General features: G+C 39.7%; 3 protein-coding genes across 3 annotated transcripts; 1 reads left to right on the forward strand and 2 right to left on the reverse strand.

Moving 5' to 3' along the window:
- Positions 1-5,200: 5,200 nt before the first annotated feature.
- LOC137941913 (auxin response factor 19-like) lies at positions 5,201-13,555 on the forward strand. The gene is made up of 14 exons (XM_068787528.1): positions 5,201-6,357; positions 6,627-6,739; positions 7,299-7,397; positions 7,497-7,553; positions 7,747-7,902; positions 7,984-8,068; positions 8,430-8,520; positions 9,203-9,367; positions 9,529-9,651; positions 9,931-10,006; positions 10,088-10,226; positions 10,389-12,181; positions 12,424-12,614; positions 12,853-13,555. Exons 1-14 carry the CDS (start codon positions 6,315-6,317, stop codon positions 13,049-13,051), a joined length of 3,330 nt encoding a protein of 1,109 aa, XP_068643629.1. The 5' UTR covers positions 5,201-6,314; the 3' UTR covers positions 13,052-13,555.
- A 975-nt stretch (positions 13,556-14,530) lies between these two features.
- LOC137941914 (gamma-glutamylcyclotransferase 2-1-like) lies at positions 14,531-18,197 on the reverse strand. The gene is made up of 9 exons (XM_068787529.1): positions 17,893-18,197; positions 16,815-16,934; positions 16,623-16,699; positions 16,179-16,235; positions 16,034-16,090; positions 15,891-15,931; positions 15,692-15,763; positions 15,506-15,585; positions 14,531-15,094 (listed from the first exon to the last, which is right to left on the reverse strand). The coding sequence occupies exons 2-9, from the start codon at positions 16,921-16,923 to the stop codon at positions 14,916-14,918; spliced, it is 672 nt and encodes a 223-aa protein (XP_068643630.1). The 5' UTR covers positions 16,924-16,934; positions 17,893-18,197; the 3' UTR covers positions 14,531-14,915.
- Positions 18,198-20,903: 2,706 nt separating this feature from the next.
- Positions 20,904-22,132, reverse strand: LOC137940943 (uncharacterized). The gene is given in 5 exon segments (XM_068786063.1): positions 20,904-20,947; positions 20,950-21,414; positions 21,484-21,637; positions 21,772-21,981; positions 22,079-22,132. Coding segments are annotated over 5 exon segments (927 nt in total).
- Between the last annotated feature and the right edge of the window lie 2,903 nt (positions 22,133-25,035).

The following is a 25,035-nucleotide window of genomic DNA, read 5'->3' on the forward strand; positions in this document are numbered from 1 at the left end:
ATTGTGCAGTTGATAACAAAGAGTAATATAGTTCTGGTAAGTCTAATATGAATTATAATCCAAGACCAGCAAGATATGTGGATCCCCAGCCGGACAGGTATCCTATCATTCTAGGATAGTGTTTCAAAGCTATCTATCAATACCAAATTGCTGCACAGAAAGTTGAGCAGTACCCTATTCATATGAAGTACTCTTGTGGTAATGGTGGTGTAAAAGTAACATGATAAGGTCCTTCAACTAGAAGTGTGATAAGGTTCAGCGCCCTTGTGGGAATCATGGGTGGACGCTGATCGCATCGGTTGACTGTGATTGATGCAGAGCCAAGTTTGGTGCTTCCTTTGGAGCAGCAAATCTGAACTCGGGTGGGTTGTTGTGGCCTTGATAGAGCAACTGCAACAACTAAATTCCCAGCAGTAAAAAGCGTCACGTTTGGAAGGTATCTCAACCACTATAATGCTAAACCTTTGATTTGATTTGATTTGATTTGATTTGGTTTGATTTGGTTCTACTCCAAACAGATATGATTTGATTGGATCGTAATGGAATGACAAAAAATCCCATTAGCAACACTGGTGAAGATTCCCAACGACTACGGAAAAATCAAGAGTACAACCTCCTCCGATGGGATTTCCCATTCAAGCAGGTAATCTCCCAGTCTCCCAATTCATCATGGAGCCCTCCGATTCCCATTCCTGATAAACCTCATTGCCCGTTAAAGATGGTGAATTGGGTCTTCACTGACATGATTAAAAACCCTAACCCTTCACAACTGCCCATGAAATTCCAACCAGAGACCCTTTATGGTTGGATCAAATTCACTCTCTACAGCTTCTTCCTGAGATTAAATCTGTTTCTAGCTCCTCTGGTGTCTATCCAGAAAGGCCTAATCGTAGGTCAGGCCTTCACACGCTGACACTCCATGTGGAAGATGCTAGAGCATTAAAGAGATGGGTTGGACTTTCCTCCTGGGGGGGGGGGGGGGGGCTACCTTCCCATGTCCTCATCAGCAATTGGAATGTCTAAATCATCTCTACGGGTGGGTCCCTTCTGACTCTCAAGTCCAGTGCCTTTGATGCTCGAATGGAGGGGAGTGAGATGGGCTTGGTTCTCATGTCAGTGGTGACTCATGAGAGATGGAAATTCATGCACAAATGTGGCCAAGTTCCACATGTTCTTTTACTCGAAATTATTGCCATCTAAATGTGGGTGAGTTGTCTTTGAGTTTTCACCAGGACCCACGAGCAGGAAATGCCATTTAATGCATTTTGGACTCTCTCTCTCCCTCTTTCTCATCGCCTAATAGAGAAAATTCATGGGCCTGATTTTACCAGAATGTACATAACTCGTGGGCCTCAAAAGATTTGTAGTCATAAACTGTCAAATCCAACTAACCTTAATTAAACCCACCTTTTGTTCTTAAAAAAAATAAATTAATTTAAAATAATATTATTTAATTTACTATATTTACAATAATATTATTATAAAAAATTGCTAAAACAACAACTCAAATCAAATAAATGTAGAACAAGAAAATTCAAGTTCGATGGTTAAATTCAAATTTTAGATTATTCGTATTAATAATCACTTTTTTTATAATTTTTAATAAAAAATTAAAAATGAAAATTTTATAAATAAAATAAAATTCGTAAAAAAAAAAATTGAGTTTGAGTCCCGTCACTTTCCCCTTTAACAGTCCGTTTCTACTCTTTTATCTATTGAGCATGAAAAAACACTGTAGGGGTATTTTAGTAAATATAAAGTGTGAAAACAATTGCTAGATTCTCTTTCCACCTTTTAAACGGCACGCCGAAATGGCAAATGGAGTTTTCACTTTCCGACTGGGGCCCGGTTTCCGCTTTTTAACTTTTCACGAAAGAGGGCCCTGACTTAACATCGACATGTCGCCCACCGCTTAAACACGTGTGAGTTTCTTGATGGACCACGTGGAACGTTTTTGCGATTCCGTAGACTGATCATTACCGCTCTGCACGAGTCCCACTCACTCCCCCCTCGTGGCCCACTACGTCCGACGGTTAGCCAGTCTTTTCCACGTGAATAAACGCGTACGTATACTCCACGTCGGATACCACTGGCCCACCTCTCTCACTTCACATATGAGAGATGGACTTACGATGATGGTGATTAACTCAGGTTTGGGTTTTGGTTTCGGGAATCGAGTTCGGATTCAGACCCGACCCTCCTGGTGGTCCCACCTCCTTTCTGTCAAACCATGGTCAACCTTTTTAATTAATCCTCACGAGAATTATACTTTGCGTACAGAACGTTAGTGTAGAAGGATCGGTTCCATATTCTCTTAATCGGCCTTGATCATGTTACTGATCACTAAATTAGGATTCATTTTAATCGAGAGAGCTTGACAGGAGGAAGCAGAGAACTGTTCTACTCGTTTCTTAATGAAGCTTAATCCTCTCTCAATGGGCTTCAATGTCGCTTTAATGGTTGTCTTCTACCTGTTTGTGTTATTTCCGAAGAGAGAGCAGCTGCCTCTGTTTCTTATGCCGATAAAGACGCAGTCACGCAGACGCTTTCTGTCTCAATTTTGGCACGGAAAGGCCTGCATCCTCTGCAACAAGCCATCAACGGGGGGATGCGAACAATGTTTCTTCGTCGCCATTGTCAAAAAGGTCAGAGACCTCAGAGAATAAGAGAAACTAGACACGTTCTTGGTCGTCGTTGAATACAATACAATGGAGAGAGACATGTCAATGGAAAAAGAGGCCAACTCTCAGGTTTTACTTTCTCTTTCCGTCATTTTCTAGTAGAAATAATGTGATCCCACGAGTGGTGAATCGTGATTCTTCTGAATTCAATAATCCAAGTTGACGCCGACCTGCAGAAGCTTGAGCAGTAATAGCTGTAATTCTGGTGATGCAAATCATGGAGAGTATCTACGATTAGTTAAGACGAAGAACAACGATCTTTAATCAGTCATTAAGGTTTAATAACACAGAAAGGACGCCATTTTCTTCTATTCTGATCTCAAATCTGAATCCAACCACCCCACAACCCTAATCCCGCAAGACACTGAAAACCCCCTTCCCAAAAAATAAAAAATAAAAACAATCAAGGGCTTATAAAACTATAGAAAAATACTGAATTATCCAAGAAATATAGTATAAAAATAGTAATTAATGTGATAATGGGGTATGGTAGTGACTTTTGGTCTTCTCCCTCACATGGGCGCCTCAATTTGTCAAATGTCTGTGATCTCTAATTTAAGAAAAAAGGGTGCGAGAAGACGATTTTTAAATTGGTTCACTGAACCCAAATCATGTTCGTGACAGAAAGGGGGAAGTAACAGCGAAGCGTCCGTGTGATTTCCCGGGAGTTGAAGTCTGAGAAGAGACAACTTACTTGTTCGGAAAACTAATCCCGAAAAGCAAGTAACAGAAACAGACAATGCAATGGGAAAGGCGGAAGCCATGAGAGTTGAGATTGAGATGTAGCTTAGGATAAGGAGAGATAACGGAGACGTCCAAATCCGAATCGAAAGGCCTCGATAATTCTCTTTTGAACGTACTCGTCAGTCGTGTCGCCTGCCTTTTCTCGCACGCCCAGCTCTCCAACCTAGGCGACCGCATCAGTTGCCAGAATATCTGCTCCCGTTCCTTTTTCTATCCTCCATTATTATCCTCTACTAAAAGCTCTAAGCTCTTCGCCTTTCTGCTTTACCAGCTCGAACCCGGATCGTGAACGTCGGTCGGAGCCGCCGGCGAGGTAGGAAATCTCGGGCAGCCGCGCGGGGCACGCGGAGGGAGAACAGTGGAGATCGCACGGATCTCTCTTCGCTGCTTCCCAAGGCGGGCCACCCGAGGGTCAATGTCAGCGACCACTAAGAGTTGGTAAGGTCAAACCCAGTGGGCCCACGGCGCAGCTTTCCCGCAAAACAATCTGGGCTTTCCCCAACAGAGTGGACCCCGGTAGACGCCGACAAAGGAATGCCGCGTCAGCAACCTATTTAATTATTATTATTATTTTGGTAATAATTACTTCTTTTATACGGATTTAATTCCCACGCTTTATGCTATAAAGAGAAGGGATTTATTAAACTAATAGAATATAGAGCAGTTTGTGACGTGGCAAAATCGCACGTGACGATAGGCTGGTCCTGCGCCGGAATACCAGGATACGTGGATATTATATGAACTCTGCGTGCATCTGCATGGTAGCTGTGCGGACCAAAATACCCCTCTCTCTTAATACAGCTGAGATTAGGGTTAATCACATTAAAAGAAAGCCAAGTTGGGTTTTAAAAGAGGAATTTCACGCCCAATCATTCTCCCCATGACACTAACATCATCATCGTCACCACCATCCATGGCTTCCGCCTTTCCACAGTCCCACGCTACAGATGCCATCGCCCATGATCTCAACTAGAAAAAGGAAAAGAAAAAATTCCAGCTTTTTAAACAGCAGACGAACAATTATAGCGATGGATTCCGTTTTAGTTTTATATTTGTTTGTGGTAATGGTGTTTTCTCTTTACCCATTTCGATTCAGCCATGATTTTTGTCAAAAACGGAGAAAATTGCAGTAATGGGGAGGCAATTTGTCCGAATCTGTCTCAGAAATGAGAAAAAGGGCTGCTTTGTTACAGAAGTAGCTTCGATCCAAGAAAGCACTTTGAAGTGGTTCATTTGTTTCTTATCTTTTTCTTCTTCGTTATGAGATGAACCAACTCATTAATGGCGGACGATAAACGTCGCCGCTCGTGCGCTGTTTATTTGACATCAGCAACGACGACGTTATGGCTACGTATTCAATTTCGTTCCCATATGGTTTTCCTTCCAATGCACAGCTGATCTCGCCATCCAACCGCTGTGACTTCCCACACATTTGTTGTATTGGACACGTCTGGTTTTCCTCTCTTCACAAGTCCAAACTTTGAAGCATTATTAACCCTGTCTAGGCTCTCGCCCTCGTATGTATACACACTTTCCCGATATATATTGAATTGATCGGTATAATACTGTGTCATGTACTTAATTCTAACGAAGTAAATTATCCTCCTATTTGTTACGTGTGGACACGCCGAATCGACCCGGTAAAGCAGTTCATTTGGAGGTTGCTTTTGGTCATTTCGATTTTCGAGTACCGAAGCAGCGGTTGATTATCGTCAGTTTTTTTTTATTTTCACCTCACTGAGGTCAAAGATCAGTGGACGGAGAGCTGAGTCAATTCCAATTCCAGCTGCTTTAATTGAAGTGAGATTATTTGTGCGTTATAGCGGGAGGATCGGGGTCAGATCGATGGATGAGAAGGATCATTTTTCAGAAAGCTGGAATTAAGAAAAGAAAAAAGGAAGGAAGATGATGCTGTGGAGTGGATGCTGTACTGAATTCGCATGGCATAAGCAGGAAAGTGAGAAACCAGGAAAAGAAGTCAGCAGGGAAGGGAGAAGACGGATTCAGGGGAAGGGGGTGATACGGCTTGACTATGGTTAAAAAAGTAACTGGGGTCGGGTTAAAATGGGGAAAGAGAAAAGGAGGCTGAGAAAGATGTCTGCTTGTAGGGCGAGTCAGAAACAAAGCGAGGCTTTGGTCTGAGAAGAAGAGTGCAGCTGCTGCTTTTTTTAGCTTCTCCGGTCTCTCTCGTGTCGGCCCGGCGAGTTTGTCGCCGCCTCGATCTCCTAAATACCGGCTGAGGCTCCCTAGCGTTGGGGGGTTTTCTTCTCCCCACGGAGCGTCCCGTTCTTCGCCGGCGAGCCTGCCGGACCGCGGAGGCGGCTCACCATTTTCCGTTTTCGCTTGGTCGTTACTCGGGAAGCCTGGGAGGCGTAATTAATTTTGCAGTAGCTGAGTTCTAATGAGAGGAGGGTTTGGATTTGGATTTCGCCGGCGAGTGTGGTATTTGTGTTTTTGATTGTTGGTTTGGATTTGGTGCAGTGGGAGCTGAATCACTTGACTGCTGTCGGTGTAGCTTGATTGTTTTGCCTTTATTCGTGTTCGATTCTTGAAGTCGCGGGGCATTCGATAAGAATCTCTTATTCCCGTCCTGAACTGAATCTGAAGATGGAGGATTGATTCAGCTGGAGTTGAGCTCGGAGAAGTGACTGGAGCTCAATCCGACTTTGTTTTCCCTCATTTCCGGACCTGAGACATCTGTGTACGTGTTCTTCATTGGCGACGTAGCGAGCGTGGAAGTTTTAATTCATCAAGGGTCAGATCCACTGAGGCTAGACAATTTTTGGAGGGTACGCCAGAAACCAGGCGCCTCGCCAGAAACGGTTATGTGACTCTTCTCTGACCCGTTTTCCGTCAGTTTGCGGCGTATAGGTGGTCGCCGTCCTCAAAATGAAGGGTCTTCCGAACGGCGCCTCACCGAATCCATGCGACGGTGAGAAGGAAAAAATCTTTCGTACTAGTTCCTTTGCCTATTTTCCTCGAAATAGAAATTTCTGATGGGTTTTCCTTTCCTATTTCGAGGAATGCCATTAACGCTTCGCGTTAATAAGGCGTTATTTGTCTCGTTGTCATTGAACTGCTGGAGGTTGTACTTCCAAGAAAATGCTTAGCCCCTGTTCCCCGCTTTCCGTTTGTGTTTTTTTGCTGTTTAATTCATTTCTGTTCCGTTTCCGAAGAATGACACGTAGACTCATGTGGCAGGAGAGAAGAAGAGCATAAATCCGGAGCTATGGCATGCCTGCGCAGGACCCCTAGTGAGCCTGCCGCCGGTGGGAAGCTACGTTGTTTACTTCCCTCAAGGCCACAGCGAACAGGTAACCAAGGAAAACTGATCTTGGTGCTGATTCTGTGATGCATCTTACTCTGGTGTCTTGCATGTAACTGGCAAATGCCTTCATCGGCCTCCCGTAGGCGCAGAAGTTGTCTAATTAACTCTAGAATGGCTACAAAGTGCAAAAATACAGTTGTCATTCAAGGAATGCTATTTATACACTCAAACTTTAATATGGAATCGTGTACTTCTCCAAAAGTGGAAGGGTTTGCACCTTCTCGACTGGAATTCTGCCAGAAACTGAGTCGATTATTGCCTTTAGTGGATGCTGATAAAAATGGTAATGTTGATGATGGTAAAACTTCGACTCTTCCAAACTGGTGAATAATTATTGGGTGCGACAGAACTTGGTGGTGTTGCCATAGATAGGGCCCGTTAGAAATAGCTTTTACAGTTCTGGTTTGGGCATCGGCCTCAGACTTATCAGTTTATAGCTGTTTGTGTGGTCCTGACTCATATTAGGAAATTTAGTGGTTTGTTGAAGAGAATGAAATATGTACTTCCTTTGTTGTCAGTAGCCCTCAGCAATCTCCTATTTGCAGGTAGCTGCCTCAATGCAGAAGGATGCTGATGCGCACATCCCAAACTACCCCAATCTGCCTCCAAAGTTGATCTGCCTTCTTCATAATGTGACTTTGCATGTATGCTTCTATATTCTTTACATTGCCTTGGGATGGAATGTTTTTGTTACTTGGTATCATTGATTTCATCTTTTACTTTTATGGTATTCTATTTTCTAGGCAGATGTAGAAACGGATGAAGTGTATGCTCAAATGACACTTCAGCCAGTCAATACTGTAAGTGAACTGTAAATTCCATGTCATTCTTTAGATTTTATCTTGTTAGAACAACCGAGGTCTTCTTATTACAACAGAAGCTTCATCTTTCTTATGTTCTGGAAGTAAAAATAACATTTCAACAACTTCCTTGGATAATCTATCTCAAAAGACTTCCCTAATAGTCTAATATCTACATACTTTCCTTGTATAGTATGACAAGGAAGCGTTGTTGGCATCAGATCTTGCACTAAAGCCAAACAGACAGCAGACAGAGTTCTTCTGCAAAACTTTAACAGCTAGTGATACGAGCACACATGGAGGTTTCTCTGTACCTCGGCGTGCAGCAGAGAAGATCTTCCCTGCTCTTGTAATTGATTTTTTATGTTAAATATTAAATAATATTTAGAAAGCAAAAAACAGTCACTCACTTTTCTTCTACTTCGTGTAGGATTTCTCTATGCAACCACCTGCCCAAGAATTGAAGGCCAACGATTTGCACGATAACGCATGGACATTCCGCCATATCTACCGAGGTGTTTTTTATGATCTGTGCTTGCTAAAAAACTCCAAATTGCACATATTGTTTATTTCAATTTGATTTTTGTGTCCCTTTGTTCAGTCTCAAGAGGCTATGGAAATAAGAACATGAGATGTACTTCTGTAGAATATGAACGGTATTGGTATTAGAAAGAACAGTGGATTTAGAAAGACAATAGTCGCTTATTCCCTCATATCATATGCTGTCTGGAATTTGTTTGATAAATGAGGTCAAGTGTTTAGTTAAATTCAGAATTCATTATCTCACAGATAACGTAAACTTGTTTTTCTAATTGTGTGTACATGATTCATTGTTCATCTGATGCGTTACCAATGTCCTTTCTTCCATCTCTGCAGGTCAGCCTAAACGCCATTTGCTTACTACCGGTTGGAGTCTATTTGTTAGTGGGAAGAGGCTTTTTGCTGGTGATTCAGTCTTATTTATTAGGTATTTAGACCTACAACACAGAAAAATAATGTAATTGAAGCTTCACTGAGTTTCCGTTTGTTATGTGGACTCTTTTCCCCTATTTAAGTAAAGAGTATTAAAAACTAAATAAAAATTAAAATGAGAAAGTAAAGGCTCTTTTCCTTTTTTGTGTATGTCATCTTTTGCACTTAGTTGTTTTTTTAGCAGAATATTTTTTTTGTCAAATAGAATAATATACGTGGTTTCATTTATTTGTAAAGGCCCAGTGACCTGTTAGTGGCTACAAGTATAACTGAAAAAAAAACCTCGTTGTTAGGGGTTTGTTCCCCTGATTTTGTATTGTTCTCCTTTGTTAATATATACATCATTTTCAAAAAAAAAAAAGAATAACTGAAAATATCTTCTTCAAATTTTAAAATAATATTCTTTCTTTGTAAATTTGCTGGTTTCACGTTGTGTAAAGTGCTTATTTGATGGCTGATAGTCTAGCTTGGACTGGTGTCTCTTTGCAGTTCCTTGTTGTGCATGATTCTTTTCCTTTGGATGTTGATTTTTTTTTTTTTAAGTTATTTGTGTCTTTATTCTGTGCCTTTAATGAATGATTCAATGTTGCTCTTGTAAGTTTCCTTCTTATTAAATTTCTGCCTGCTAGTTGTGTTGTTTACATTTCCTTATCTGTGTTTCTTTCATCTTTGAGCAGGGATGAAAAGCAACAGCTTCTTCTAGGCATTAGGCGAGCTAACAGGCAGCAAACAAATATTTCTTCATCTGTTTTATCGAGTGACAGTATGCATATTGGAATCCTAGCAGCGGCCGCCCATGCAGCTGCAAATCATAGTCCCTTTACTGTATTTTACAATCCAAGGTCACTGGATTCAGTCACTCATGTGTCTGTTTACATTCTGATTTAGCTGCTTCATTTCCAAGAAAATTATGTGATTCCAAAATTGAATGGATTCTGGTTCTTTTTGTGACATTTCCTATGCTACTGGTCTTGCTACTGACGGACTGATGTTTTCTGTTCAGGGCTAGTCCCTCGGAATTTGTGATTCCTTTAGCCAAGTATAACAAAGCAATATACAGCAACCAAATATCCCTGGGGATGCGATTCAGAATGATGTTTGAGACTGAGGAGTCGGGAACAAGAAGGTTATTGTTTCGCGACAATCTTGCTATTAATTTTTCAACATATTTGTGGTGTCTTGATAATGAATTAGTGGGTTCAAACACCCTAGTTTTATTTGAAAGTTTTATGCTAATTTCACTTAGTTTATCAAATATTTTTATTTGGTGCATTTTGAGTTTGAAGATTTATGAGATTGGAAGTTGCTCGTTTGACTTGTTATCTGTTTCCTTTATGTTTAGCTTTTCAAATTTTTGGCTTTCAATTGATTGTGTGGACACTCAAAAGAGTATTCTGTTTAACAGGTATATGGGTACAATCACAGGCATCAGTGATCTGGATCCTCTGAGGTGGAAAAACTCGCCATGGCGAAATCTGCAGGTTGAACTACACATACTGCAACAATTCTTTGATATTTACTTTGAGTACTAAACTTGCTGCTTTATGCTTTGCTTCGTACAGGTTGGATGGGATGAATCTACAGCTGGTGAAAGGCGGAACAGGGTCTCCATTTGGGAGATTGAACCCGTGGCAGCTCCTTTTTTCATTTGCCCCCCACCAATTTTCAGATCAAAGCGACCAAGACTACCTGGCATGCCTGGTAAGACATGCTTGGATAACAGAATGAAGGTCAACGGAGGGTTGACTGTTGACTTTGAAAATTTTCTTTGTTTCATTTTTTTCTTGTTTTTTAGAGAGTGTGAGTGAGAGAGAAGTGTTCGACCTATAGCTGACTATCAACAAATTTTTGGACCACTTGCAGATGATGACTCTACAGAAATAGAGAACCTTTTGAAGAGGACAATGCCTTGGTTGGGCGACGATCCTCAATCTCAAAGTTCTGTAATTCCTGGTTTGAGTTTGGTCCAATGGATGAACATGCAACAGAATCCTTCCCTTGCTAATTCGAACATGCAGCCAGAATATCTTCGCTCGATGTCAGGGCCTGTTCTACAGAACTTGGCTTCGTCTGATCTGTCCCGTCAGTTGGGTTTGCAGGCACAGATGCTGCAGCAGAATAATTTATCTTTCAGTGCTTCCCGGCCACCTCAGCAAGCCCAGCAACTTGATCAGCTTCCAAAGTTGCCTGTCACTTTGAACCAGTTAGGGTCCTTTAATAGGCCCCAGCAACAGCAGCAGGATGATATAAATCAGCAGCAGAGGCAGAGTTTCGTCAATCAAATGCTTCCTAATAACCATAACCAAGCACAAATCTTACAGCCTCAAATTTTGGTTCAGAATCCCTCCATTCAGCAGCCGCCACCTCTGGTTCAAAATCAGCAGCCTCAAGTTAACCTTCATCAAACCCAGCAACTACAGCAGCACCAACGGCAACAGCAAACCGTGGGTCTAAACCAACATCAAAACCATATGCCTTTGCAGCTTCCCAATCAAGGAAATCAACGAGTCCAACTCCCTGATCATCAAATACAATTGCAGCTGCTGCAGAAACTACAGCAGCAGCAGCTGTCTCTCATGGCACAACATACAATGAATCCACCTCAACTCCAAGAGCAGCAGAGACAGCTATTGGAAGTGTCCCAACAGTTACCAAATGCTAATAATCTTTCTCAGCAGCAATTGATTAGTCAGCAAGTGACAAAAAATAATCCAACCAGTGTTCGATTTTCTCAGCCTATGCAGCCACAGCAGAAGCTTCAACAGCAATGGAGCGGGCTGCCTGACTTGCCTGGGCTGGTGCTTCCTCAGTCACAGACTACCAGTCTGCTGTCAACTCCTTCCACTGGTTTAGTGCCATCTGGAGGGACCCAGTCAGGAGTCACTGATGATGTTCCATCATGTTCGACGTCACCTTCAACCAATTGTTCTGCTCTTCCTCAGCCAGTCTTAACCAAGGGCAACCATGGAGCCATCATGGGAGAGGAAATGACTCAATCGACATCAACTATTCTGAGTGCTGGGACTTTGGAAGCTGTGGCTGCTGATGGTTCCAACTTTCCAAAGGATATGCAGAGATCTAATAACCATATCAAGCCATCAATGCTACAACCCAAGACCCAGGGACAAGGGGGAGCAGGTGTTGCACAAACATACCTGAATGGTGCTCCTCAGATGGATTACCTGGATACATCATCTTCAGGAACATCAGTCTGTCTCTCTCAGACTGATGGTTCAATGCAGCAAAATCTTCTGTTATCATCTTTCAATCCATCAGCTATGCTGTTCAGAGACACAACTCAGGATGGAGAAGTCCATACAGATCCCAGAAATAATGTGTTGTTTGGAGTCAATATTGATGGGCAGTTGGGACTGCCACCCCTATCTCCAGATCCTTTACTGGGCAAAAGCATAGGATCAGGGAAGGATTTTCAAAACCAGCTACCTCAAGGGGACCTGCTCACCAACTATGGTAGCTCTAAAGAACAACAGGAATTATCATCTTCTATTGTTTCTCAATCTTTTGGAGTGCCTGATATGGCTTTTAGTGCTGGAGGGGTTTCTATTGATCCAGCCATCAATGATGGCAGCTTCCTGAATGGAGGTTCATGGGCTCCGCCACCACCTCAGCTTCAAAGAATGCGAACATTCACAAAGGTAGTATGACTTAAATAAAATAAAATAAAATAAAGAGACTATCGTCGCTAGATTTGGATATTTGAATCTTGGAAAATGTTAATCATCCATATTTTTTGGTTGCTTTTTGCCCATGGTTCATGATGTGACTTGTGGGCATGTTGCATCCACTTTGGCCTTTCACTTGCATTCTATATCAAATCCAATTCATCTATATTTATTTCCTTACAAGTGTGATAAACTAAATTATGCTAATGGGTTAGGTTTATAAACGAGGAGCTGTGGGCAGACTTGTTGATATCGCTCGTTATTCAGGCTATGATGAACTCAAACAGGATCTTGCACGGAAATTTGGGATAGAAGGACAACTGGAGGATCGACAGAGAGTGGGGTGGAAACTGGTCTATGTAGACCATGAAAATGATGTCCTACTTGTCGGTGATGACCCATGGGAGTAAGTTGAATAGTCATCTTATCTGTTATTTCTGCTACTTCAGTATGATGGCTGTGAATGTTCAAGTATGTAGACCAGGTTCTGTACATTTCGAGTATATAAGCAGACTAATATACACTGGTGTATTTATAAAGCAATCTCTAAGTTTCTCAAAAAATTTGAGTTGTGTTTATTGTTCTGTTTTTTTTTTTCTGAATCAAATTGGGATCGGTAGTGATCGATGCTGTAAGCTCTGCAGGGAATTTGTGAACTGTGTCCGATGCATCAAGATATTGTCCCCGCAAGAAGTTCAGCAAATGAGTCTGGACGGGGATCTAGGAAATGGAGTACTTCCCAATCAGGCGTGTAGCAGTTCGGATGGTGGAAACGGATGGAGGGGTGGTGGTCAATGCAACCAAAATTCTGGCAATCCTTCTGCGGGTTCCTACGAGCACTGAGAACAATACATCAGTTGAAGCAAATATATAAGAGAGGTTATATATATAGCATAAGTTTATGAAAGATCATCCGGGAAAGCAAATGATCTTCCTTGCCCTCCCACCATGATTGTGTTGGCCCTCGGTAGCTATATATATACATATATTTTGCTGCATAGGCCTGGAGCAGGGACCATCAGTTTTTCAAATGCAAAACTAGCTCCATGGAGGATTGAAGCAGTTTTCCCATTTCAGCCAGCCTGTTGCTGTTACAGTTTACAAAGAAGATGGCTCTGATATTAGGAGGTTGAAAGGGTGGCAGCAATATCTACTTACATATATGATTCGTTTGGAGGTTCTTTTTCTTTTTTTTTTTGGAGGGGGTAAATTAGTTCCTAGAGAGCTGAGGCTCCATGAAATCTGTTCCTCTTTGGCCCCCATGTAAATGTAATGTGTAGCGCTTTTCTTTCATCTTCTCTTTTGTTAGTGTACACTTGGGTTAAATGAAATGGCACGTTGAGCTTCACACCAGATTTAGTCTCAGGTTGGATTTTATTGTGATAGCAAAGAGAGCTCCTTCCACCAATTGCCGTTATTGAATCTGAAGGATATAACTCCACACCTTTGTTCTCTTAAGTTCACAACATTGCATGCTATTACTCCTACGCATACTCCTGTAAGCTAGCACTGAATGGTGTCCCAAGCAGTGAAATGTTGTGAGACTCCAGTACTCCAGTGGATTTTGGGTTTCATGATTGCGTGCTATATGATTCAAATTGCTAGGTTCGTTTCATAACCCAGGTTTGGCGATTCGATAGGTTGACTCGCGACTCGGGTGAGTCGACCAGGATTACCAAGGTGGCGAGTTGGGTCGCTAGGGCGGAACCACTATGTATACGTAAACCGCCCTTAGATTCTTTTTTAGATGGATGATAAAATCTATATCTCTTATACTTTTTTGGCTCCAATGAAATATCTATTGAGTATTCTTGACTATTCTTAAATCTAGACTTGACAACCCCAAACATGCACATGCCTCAAAGTATGTTTCCAACCTTTTCATAAGTCAAACAGTATTTTTTAAACCACTTTAGTTGAAACCCTATTTAGTACATATGCCGCCACAAAAACAATGGGAGCTCGAAAATACTAATCACATTCATCACCATGTTTGTTAATGGAAAAACTAATCTAATTGAGAGGCACATAGGAGCTCCAAATTTAGAGAATTTATTTTACTTTCCATCTTTATGAAGTAGGTGCTAAAATAGACTAGATTTAGAGAATTTATTTTACTTTCCATCTTTATGAAGTATGTGCTAAAATAGACTAGATATGAAGATGGAGTAATACCTTAATGATATCAAGGTTATTATAAGCTATAGTGATGTAATACACCTTTAATAGAAAACACATTCTTAAAAAATACGACACCATTCTTTTCTTTAATAGTATTTATAAAAATATCAAGCTACTCTAAATGCCCGACCAAGAATTACAACTAGCATCACACACATCAGTGCTTTCTTTTAAGGCCTGTAATTAGATAAAATATAGACAATATAACTATTACAATCTCAACAGGGGTATATTTCACCCACATCAAAAACAGATAGCAAAACTGGTAAAATTCTTATCTGTAATCTCCTCTAAATTTAAAGAGCATTTAACTAAAAACTCTAGGAATTTACCTTTGGGAGAAAATGCTACCCAAGAGAGATAAAAGAAATCTAATTTAGTTCCTACAGTTGATGGTGCTAAATAGTTAAAAGCCGACATATAACTTCAATTTTCCCTCTACCCAGACGGATGTAAGCTCAAGCTAGGTATGATGTTAATTATATCAGAAACAGAAGCGAACGCTACAGAGGAGAGGCTTTGGTTTTTATGAGGAAGAGTCCATGGCGATGGGTTCAGGAAAAGAATGGATCTGCATTTGCATGAGCGGCAAATCCGGCAAGAGAGGAATGTGAACACCAGTAATTGCCTTCTTTTCTACAGGCCTGCCTCCAAGGACTTTCCTCACTTCATTTGCTAGCTCCACCACCATTTCATCTACATGCCCTGTTTAAATTAATAAGATTGTTAGACGTTTGCACATGAAGAGGAGGTCTAATCACATACTAAATTGGCACACAAATCTTTTGATTTGTTGGGATAACCACCACTTTTCCCCTAACAATCTTCTCCTATGTCAGCCCTAGCTGTGTTACAACAAAACTCTCTCTGTGCCACCCAACTCTGTAAGATGGAAGAATATTTCTGCCTTTTGGGCGACTTTATTTCCAACCTCCATGTAGAAAGCACATCTGCTTTACTCCAACCAGGGTTTCTTGGTATGTGGTTTCCCTTTTCATTTTTTCAGGTGTTATTAGTATCATTGTTACTCAATGTTGGCAGCCCATTGCCAAAGAGAAAGAGAAAAAGTAAAATTGACATAAAAAATGTACCATCAGCTTGCAGGAAGTGTCTTACCAATGTCAAACATGGCCTTCTCTAATAAGAAGAGGTAGTCCCTGTTGTTACCACAAGGGCCAAATGCCGTTGCTATTTGCCTGGTGATTGTAGAGGGAGAGTGATCAAGCGAACGAATAAGTAATCAGCTACTCCAAAAATTTAAAGAGGAAGGAGAAGAAAAGGTGTTTTTCGTTCTGACTTCACCTAGCCATTTCATCCAATGGGGCTGGGCCTAAGTAATACTTGTTTGTTTCTTTCTCAGGTGTAGATGTGAATCTGTTGAGATGAAAGATCTTCATTAATTCAAAGTAATTGACCAGAATCTTTGAGGCTTTATGTGAATAAATATGAATAATGAATTCAAGCATATATGGTACCACCAATACTATTGATCAGTGCTTACACTATTACTCCTGTTACAGCCGGGTCAAGAATATCTCCCTCCTGAAGATACAAAGACCACATCATTAGTGAACTTAAAACAAAGAAAAAAAAAACAGTTATTAATAATTATCAGCAAGGCAAGAAAAAGAATTCAGCACTTACCACAAAAAAATCAACCAAAGTCTTGTGGTCATATTCGCATTCTCTTCTTTCCAGATACTATAGAAGTACAAACAAAGTCTATTAAATGACAATGTATTAGGCGGAACTGATGGCACTTGATAGGAAGAAAGAATACAAACCAAACCTGCATTGCCTCTCTTTCCTTTTCTGGGCCTCCATTTACACAGAACGCAGCACCCCACTGTAATATCAAGCAGAGTTTAAATCAGACAGAGCACATAATAACTCATGAAAGGAATGCAACCAAATAACTAATGTCTACATCGGGGGTAAAAATTTACAGCAATACTCTGATTTAGTCCACAAACATGTGGATTCATTGAGATGAGTTGATTTGACCAAACGACAACAGAGCCAGGATGAATTAGTCTAAAGCTCTGATGATGGGTGAAAAGAGTATGAATCACTTAAAAAGGGCTACCAGGAGAAAAAACATTCCAGAAATTTTTACTTTTGTTTGTTATCATAGACGTAAGTGCGGCCATTCTAATCATATCTGAAATGCAAAAGACCATACAAGATCCAGTTAAGGAGGTAATGTAAACGGAAAGCAATAAGTTCTACTCACACATATGGCTCCTTCACTCTCCTCCAGGGTACAAGTTCTTGCTGGCTTTTCAGGAGTACCTCTATGATCGATGCAAGCTGGAAGGTCCAGTCAAAACATGGTTAAAGACCCAGCATGACCCTCATATTAATTTTAGTACAGTCAAACACGAACACATTAATGTTTTCACCATTGCGGATTGTAATGCCTTACCCAGATCAAAGACACGCTTGTAATTCTTGATGAAGCCAACTTTCTTTTCAGCATATTCAAACCCTGGGTTCCAGACCAAAGAACCGTACCCAAAGACCCACAGGACCATGGTTTATGAACCTGATTTTTTAAAATCACATATTGAAGAAGTAAGTTATCTCTGTTTTTATCTTCCCACTATAGGCAGCGGGACTGAAGTTAAATAAAAGACGAAAAATAGAGAAAATCAGCAATCAACCTTTCTACCGCTATTCGAACACGAATACAGAATGCACGAGCAATGCGGTATACTGAAGGAGTTCAAGTGAAGTGCGAAGTTAAAATCCTATTAAAACCATTGGATGCGAAAATGATTTGATAGAGAGAAATTCCGCGAGCCAAAAATAGCAGATAATTGGGGGATAAAAGGAGTGAGTAGGTTTTTATCAAATTTCGCACCTACGCTACGGCCTGGAAGAGTCTACGTGAAATCCAGTTCCGAAGAAAATCTATCACAGAATAACATGACATATAGGGAAATACGATAACTCCAGCATAATAAATACATCCGAGTAAACGAATGTTGTCTGTAAATACATCTGAAAATCGAAAGTAGATCAATAAATGACACCGATTTTCGACCTCGATGGTCTCTTTTAAAGTAAAAAACTGTCGTAATGCGCCTTCATTCTCTAAAACAACAAAAGTTTCTGTCTATTATCAGGAAAAACTATCCCGAGAGAGACGGAGAAAAAGCCTTTCGCTCTTTCTACATCTCAACAAAAAACAAAAATAGCACATAAAAGCTGCACAAGAGAAGATTTTAAGGACCAAAAAACTGACAGCCAGTTACCTACGGAACCTGGACTAGACTAAAAACAAACAATTTCATATCTCTACCGACAGCATTGTAAGTATGTCACTCGTAAACAATCAACATAAACAAAACCGCAACGCATCAGGCGGATCCTAATAACATGTGAAATTGCTAAAAAAGGAAAAATAAAATCCATAGCTTCATACAAACTAAACAAATAAAGAGAAACAATAACTAAAACAAGCCACAAAACGCTAAGGCAGGGCATCAACAACGTCGTACCAGAAATTCGTCGCAAAAGCGAAAGTATATTGATCCGAAGCTTCCGAAACTGAGATTATCGCGAAGACAGTGTCCTCTTAGCCGTAAACAGTATCTGTTCTCGGAAAACCAAGTCCTGCAGCAGATTCTTCTCCAAAGACCTCCGAGTTTTCTCCAATACGCGACCTTTCCTTCCAATGGAGGTCCAACAGAGACGCGGGACAAACGCAAAACGTTCCTCGCAGAGGAAACCGACGTAAAACACGAAGAAAAACAGAGAGATCTCGGCAGATTTCCTGCTTTTCTCTCTCCCCTTTCCTCCCGTGGGCTACGTCTCTCCGAGAACGGACATGCTCAGGGACAGAGAGTACTTAAAGGGCCAGCGAATGTCACGTCAGCAGCAATGGCTTTCGAAAATTTCGTATCAGTTAAGGGACGGTTGGTCCCTTGCCACGTCGGTGTGCTAGTCCGGAAGATAAACGTCGGACGGTTGTGATGACTCTCGCTCAAGTTTATTAATGGTTCCAAGTATCTAACTACTTTGGCTGTTGAGAAGAGACGAGCGCGGGATCCGCCGTAGATAAACGAAATTGGGAGTGGGGCCAGGACCAGTTCCTTGAAAGGAAAAGACACAAGGAGCATGATATTGCACGCTTACCTGCAATCCACAACTGCGAGAAACCGGGAATTGGTTGGTCAGACAATCCCGTGTCCAGATACACTGAACCTGGATTTTTCTTTTTTTTTAATCTAGAAAAAGGGCTTAAATTAGGACCTCGGGAACCAGTGCGGATTAAAGGCAAGCTGACAAGAGGCGTGCGAGGGAGTTTCGGTGTTTGGGGTGTCCAGATTCGATGTACCTGAAACGATTCTTGCTGGTGGGCCCTGACATACAAGCGCGTGGAAGAAAGGATATATTTTATGCGTGCATGCATGCTTTGATGTTTTATTAGATGACTTTAAATTAGTAGGCATGTAAGGGCCTTCAGTCCATGATTGCCCATGAGGTTATGCTAATAGAAGGAGCAATGTTCAAGGTAGACTAGAATTTACACAAGTCTTTGTTTGTTTGGAACCCCTATAAAAGAATAAAAAAAGGAGAAAGAAAGTGTTTGGCAGCATAGAATTGTGGACAAAAAAAAAAAAAATGGAGAGGAAATTATATCGGGGTCATTTGGGATCTCAAACATTGTATTCGTCCCCTTTGTCCTACTTCATCCTCATTCCTTCCGATGAGCGAGAGAAACCTTTGACGAGCACGAGAAAACCCCTTCCCCCTAACAAGCATTCCTGCCCCTTTAGTGATCTACAAGTATCTACCTCTCTTTCTCTCCCTTTATCTGGCCTCTCTCCTTCCTTCCGTTCATGTTTCAGATGACGATATATTGTTTACTGATGTTTATTCGTCTAAAGGATAAAGATAATCGTTTATCTTTTCTTTGTATGTTTTCTTGTTCTGCTTGAAATACCAAGACCGTTTGGTTTTTCTTCAATTCATTTTAAGTAGTGATACACGACTCCCGAAATAAGTCTGATGATAAATGCAAATTTTTTTTAGTTGTTCAAATTTTGATTTTTGTTTGATGTTCTCTCCTTCCGAGTTTGCTGGTTTCGTCTCTATTCCTCATTTAGATTCTCAACTTTTTTATGATTTTTAGACTCAACATCTCTAAAAGATTTTTATTTTTCATCTACACAAGTTCTTGATTGTGTTTGTGGGTCTCTACATCACTTCCAGAGGTCTCTTATATTTTTCATGGTTTATTAGTTGTGTTTTTCTGTAAGCTGGTCTCCACTTCCATTAGGTAAGTTTTGTCTATGTTCCTCATTTTCGATTTATTTGTTTCTTTGATTTTCAATACTCAAAGAAACATGCCTTTATTTAAGCTATTTAGACATTCAAAACATGTACTCTCTTTATGTTAAAATTGATTTATTTAGTAGAGTTAAAATTAAAATATGTGTCAGTCAAAATGATGTGTGACATGATTAATCAAGTAAATTAAATAATAATTAAGAAAATAGAATGTGTCAAATACCTTAACTAGATATTTAATTACTTATATAAATCATAAATCGAAAATTAGAAAATTATGTACTTTTTAGTTATCTAGTAATTAATTCAAAATGTGTCAAATCCCTTCATGCACATGAAGGAGGTTTGTCTATCTGGATGTTTTTTCATTCACACCAAACTTGTCAAGTTAGGTTTGTTGAAATTTGATGTGTATCAATTGGTATTAGAGCAGACCAGTTTTTGACTATGTGTAGTAGAGGATTGTGGAAACTTACTTTACAGAGGCTATTCACTCGTGCTCTCTCACTATTTTTCTACCCATTCTGCCCTCTTACTTTTGCATTTGGATATAATAAAATCAAGTATTTATTAAAGAGATTTATTTTATATATTAAGTAATTTTATATAATAAAATATATTTTTACTTATATAAATTTCTTATTTTTAATATTATATTTAATGAACATTTTAAAAGTGAGAATTTAGATATTATAAAAATAATAATTTAATTAACATATTATAAAAGTAAGGATTCATTAATCATTTTATTTTTATATATTTAAATAAATAAATAAATTTAGTTTTTAACTATTTATTAATTTAAAACAATTAAAATATGTTTTTTTTAGTTAAAAAAATATCCTATAAAATTAAATCTATATAAGTTAAATAAAAACTATAAAATTAAACTATTAAAATAATTTATTAAAAAAGTTCTTATTTACTTTCCGCTAAAATTACTATCCAGTACTTTCTATTTCGCTAAGGAAGATCATTTTGCTTCAAACACGAGTTGATGACAACCTTTTGAAACCTCAAAAACCATTCATAGATTCCAATAATACAAGTTTCCATCCATAGATTTCCCATTATACATTAAAAACCTCCAAAAATCTCACAGTTTTCCTCATCTCCTACATGTCAACCAACTATACAGAGGCACAAGCAGCTACAACCGGAACTCCTTCACAACAACAAAAAAAAGGCCAAAAAAAGCTGCAAAGAGTCTTCAAGTTCAGACCCAAGTGCCCTTGAGAAGGGGAGAAGTCGATGCGGTTTCCCAAATGTGTTGATCAAATCCGAGCAAGACGCGTCCGACCCGCATTCCGTCTTCAGATCCATACCCAGTTCCTCGTCTATGTCATCCGACGCAGCTATGAGCATAAACTCGCACCCTTCGTAGTTCAGAAAGTCCGGCGGATTCGCCGTAGAGAATCGCTTGTGTCCCAATTCAGCCTGGAGATGCGCCGGGAACACGGCCTTGCGCTTGTTTTGGAGACCCGCGAACCGCGACGTGCTCGGCTGCTCCGGGTTTTTAATCTGTATCACGAAAGAGCCTTCGCGCTCCACGTTTAGTGACTCTTGGGGCTCGTTTTCGTTGTCTTCCGGCGGGAATTCCAGCTTGTAGATCAGATGGGTGTGCTTTTTTGTTCCTGATTTGTGCCTTAAGATTCGATAAACTCCTTCGGCTAGTGCTCTCGCCGGTCGTTTCTGACGGTGGCCCCTCGTGGCGGTGTCGTACTCCTCTGAATTTCACACAGACAACCTATTCGTAAACAGAGGAGAGCAGCAATGAAGGATTGGAGCAAACTTACCTCCTTTTAAAGCTATCTTTATGTCACCAACTTTTGTGGTCACCGTCTCTACGAAACCCCAATACGGGCGACCTCTCTGGCCACCTGGTTCTGGAAGGCTTTTCTTACCCATGACGATGAACCGCAGCAGGGGTTCCTTTTCAATGTTTACTTCCTTCAGATGTCACAGAAAACAAAGTCAGTCTTTCCATCTCATAAACAGAACGTAACTCGGGGGTTCACCATAGAAGCTCGGTGTAGGAAGAATAATGGAATCCGTGTAAATTAAATTGGATACTGCATACACACCTCGCTGCCATGGCCATCCTCACTTCCCCTATCTGATGACTTTCCTTTCGAGCTACCCTCCTTTCCGGAATCCGGTGCCTGCTTCATTTCCACGGACTTCTCTCCAGACTCCGGACGCAGGACGATGTAGAGGCGCTGAACGTCGTCAGCACTGTGAGCTTCTTCTATCCCCACCTTGGGCCTGTAGAAGAAGAAAATTTCTCCTCGTTCCTGCTCGTTATCCCCAATCAGCACAAACAGCGAAAGGAAAGAAAAAATTGTAGCGAAACATGAGAAACTGAAAAGAAACGAACGCGAAGTTAAGGACCTGAATCTCGACTTCGGGGTCGCTTCTGGTCTTCACCTCCTCGCCTTGTCCCATTTTTCTCGAGCTCGTCTGGTAGTGGAAGCCGCAAAAACTGTGCTCTATAAGCGAAATCGGAAGCACGTCCCACGATCGAGGGAGTGGCTTCGTGGCGATATGCATGACGACGACTCCAGGGGCGTGTCAATCTCGAATCCTAATATTCTGGCACGTAAATTCTGGATTAGATATTAAGATTATGCTTTTTCTAACAGCTTAGTCACTCACTGTTCAGATCACGTGGATCGAGTGGTTCAGGATAGCCTGGAGAACAAAAAAGAAAAGTCTCAAAGAGGAAGAGAGAGAGAGTGAGGAAACAGAATAAGAAAAAACAGAAAGATAGAGAGAGCAGTGAAAGAGGGGATGAAAGAGAAAAAAAAATGGGAATGAGAGAAGAAAGAAAGATAGGGAAAAGGCCGGTTAGTGCATAGTGAAAGTGAATTCACTTTCACTAGGGAAAGTGGTTCCAAAAGCGTTAGTGTGTTGTAACTTATATATGTGGAAATTGAAAGTGAATTCACTTTTACTCATTATTTTACTCAGACTAAACTAATTCAATTGGATTTTAATAGAAATAATTATCTTATTTTATTAATAAAGTATTTTATTTATTATATTCATAATTTTTGATATTATATTAAATTACTAATTTAAGAGTAATAATTAAGATATTATAAAAGTAAGAAGTTGGTCAAGTATCTAGAGTAAACATTTTTTTTAAGTATTCTATGTTTTTTATAATTAATTATTTTTTTATTTTAATTTTTAATTATTATATTAATTTAGACTAAACAATAATCTATCTTAATTTATTAATAACATACCTTATTTATTTATTTGTTATACTCTTGACTTTTAATAGTTTATTAAATTACTAATTTAAGAGTGATAATTTAAATATTGTAAAAGTAAGAATTTGATTAAGTATCTAAACATTATAAAATTACCATATTTGTTTAGGTATATTATTTTATATATTTAATTAATTTAATATTCTTTATTTACAAATAAATAAATTATTTATCTTATTTTTTAATTAAAAGCTAAATAAAACTATAATAATAAAGTTAAATCTATAGAATATTTTACTAATAAATTCATTATCTACTTTCCACTAAAATTTTTATTGTGCACACTAACACAAGAAAGTATTTTACAATGCACTTTCTATTGAGCACACTAACACAAAAAAGTAACTCACTTGCACAAGGTAATCTAATTTCACTTTCCACTTTCCTAAATTTGAGATAGCTTTGACTTGCTAAATTTGATTGATATTGTAGTAATTTTTTTAGGAAACAAGCTAAAAATAAATCAAAGTATTCCATTGACATATCTCAAATCCTTTGTATATTTTGTTGCCTAGAATTCACTATATACAACATTTAGTCAAATGTGTTTTATGTTGTAGGTTATGGTTGGAGAAGAGGTAGAGCTTCAGAGTTCCCCACACTTAAATAGTGACAATTGGGAGCCCAAAATTGGGATAGAATTTGATTCGTTTGATCTAGAACATCATTTGTACAATTAATATGTTGGAAAGAAAGGTGGTCTATTTTTTTTGGACAACCAGTTTATTTCAACCGCTACCACCTCATAGAACCAAGCTTTACAATGACATGATAAATTAGAACATTCCTCTTTACCTATCTTACAATATTTAGTCCATCTTTGAAAATAATTGCGAGTTTACCATGTGAAGTTTCTCAATTAAGTAAGCACCATATGAGTTCTTTTCCTATTCGTTAAAGAGATGTAAATACATTTCTTTTTTCCTTTAGTTCAATTTGTTGTTCGGAGAGGAAGGTTGATGGCAATGATGACAGCGACAACGATGGAGGTGAAGGTAGAATCAAAGTCAAAGGGAATGAAGGCGGCAGACTCGGGAAGGAGGCAACAACGATGTCTGGCCACGGGCAAAGAGTTGGAATACAATGAGATGATCACGAACAGAGCGATGGAGGCACCAACTATTGGTGGTGATGAAGGTGATAGCATGAGTGTTGTTGTAGGTTGTTCTGCGATGGTGATGATGGTTCTAGGAGGTTCAAATAGAAAATGAAGAAGAAGGGGTTCTGGGTTGGCACCGATGAGACGGAATGGCGACACTCGATGCGGATAGCCGGTGAAGTCTACCAACGACATTAGCGGTGATGTTGGCGACAAATGTGATGACTCAGTTGGGGGAAAGTCCTACGTGGTGTGGCACAAGTGTGCAATATCAGGTGACGGGATAAGAGGTGAACCAGTGACGACAAAGGGAGAGGGTGAGGCAGACAGATTCGAGAGTGCATCGTCTGGGTGGTTCAACTTGGGAGTTTGTGACAGAGAATGAGTTATAGGTGGAGAGGCAGAGGAAGCGAAAGAAAAAAAATCGAAGATGGCAAATGCCTATTCCAAGTACTTTGTTATTATTGTGGATATGTGTGACTTTATTGTTTTTAATGAAGAATTATTTTGAAATTCTACCCATATTTGAATCTTTTGTGCTATGATCTCTAGCCAATTCAACTCTAAATTATAGTGCTTCAATTAGATACTGCTAAGGGGTACCTTTCTACAAATTTCCAATTGTTTTGAAATAAGAAGGGCATTGCTCATCATATATCATATGTGTACACACTACAATAGAATGATGTAGCTAAAAGAAAAATAGGTATTTATTAGAGGTTGTTTGTTAAACACCTAACCAATACTACCAAAAGACAGACCTAATAGGTAGCAGAAAGCCAAATACTTAACCCAGTACCATAACATTGGTCATGCCCTATTGCGATTATGACTATTCTACAATATTATTGGCCTCATGATGTCCTTAATGCCCACTACCTTATCAACACATGCCTTTTAGCGTTCTTTACTATGCTACTTCATACTCACGGTTGTTTTTGATAATAATGTTTTTCCACTTTCTCTAAAAG

This window comes from Aristolochia californica, unplaced genomic scaffold (genome assembly GCF_029961685.1).
Source record: "Aristolochia californica isolate CCGP_79_NKW_82.1479 unplaced genomic scaffold, dmAriCali1.0.hap1 SCAF_9, whole genome shotgun sequence".
Classification (NCBI taxonomy): Eukaryota; Viridiplantae; Streptophyta; class Magnoliopsida; order Piperales; family Aristolochiaceae; genus Aristolochia; species Aristolochia californica.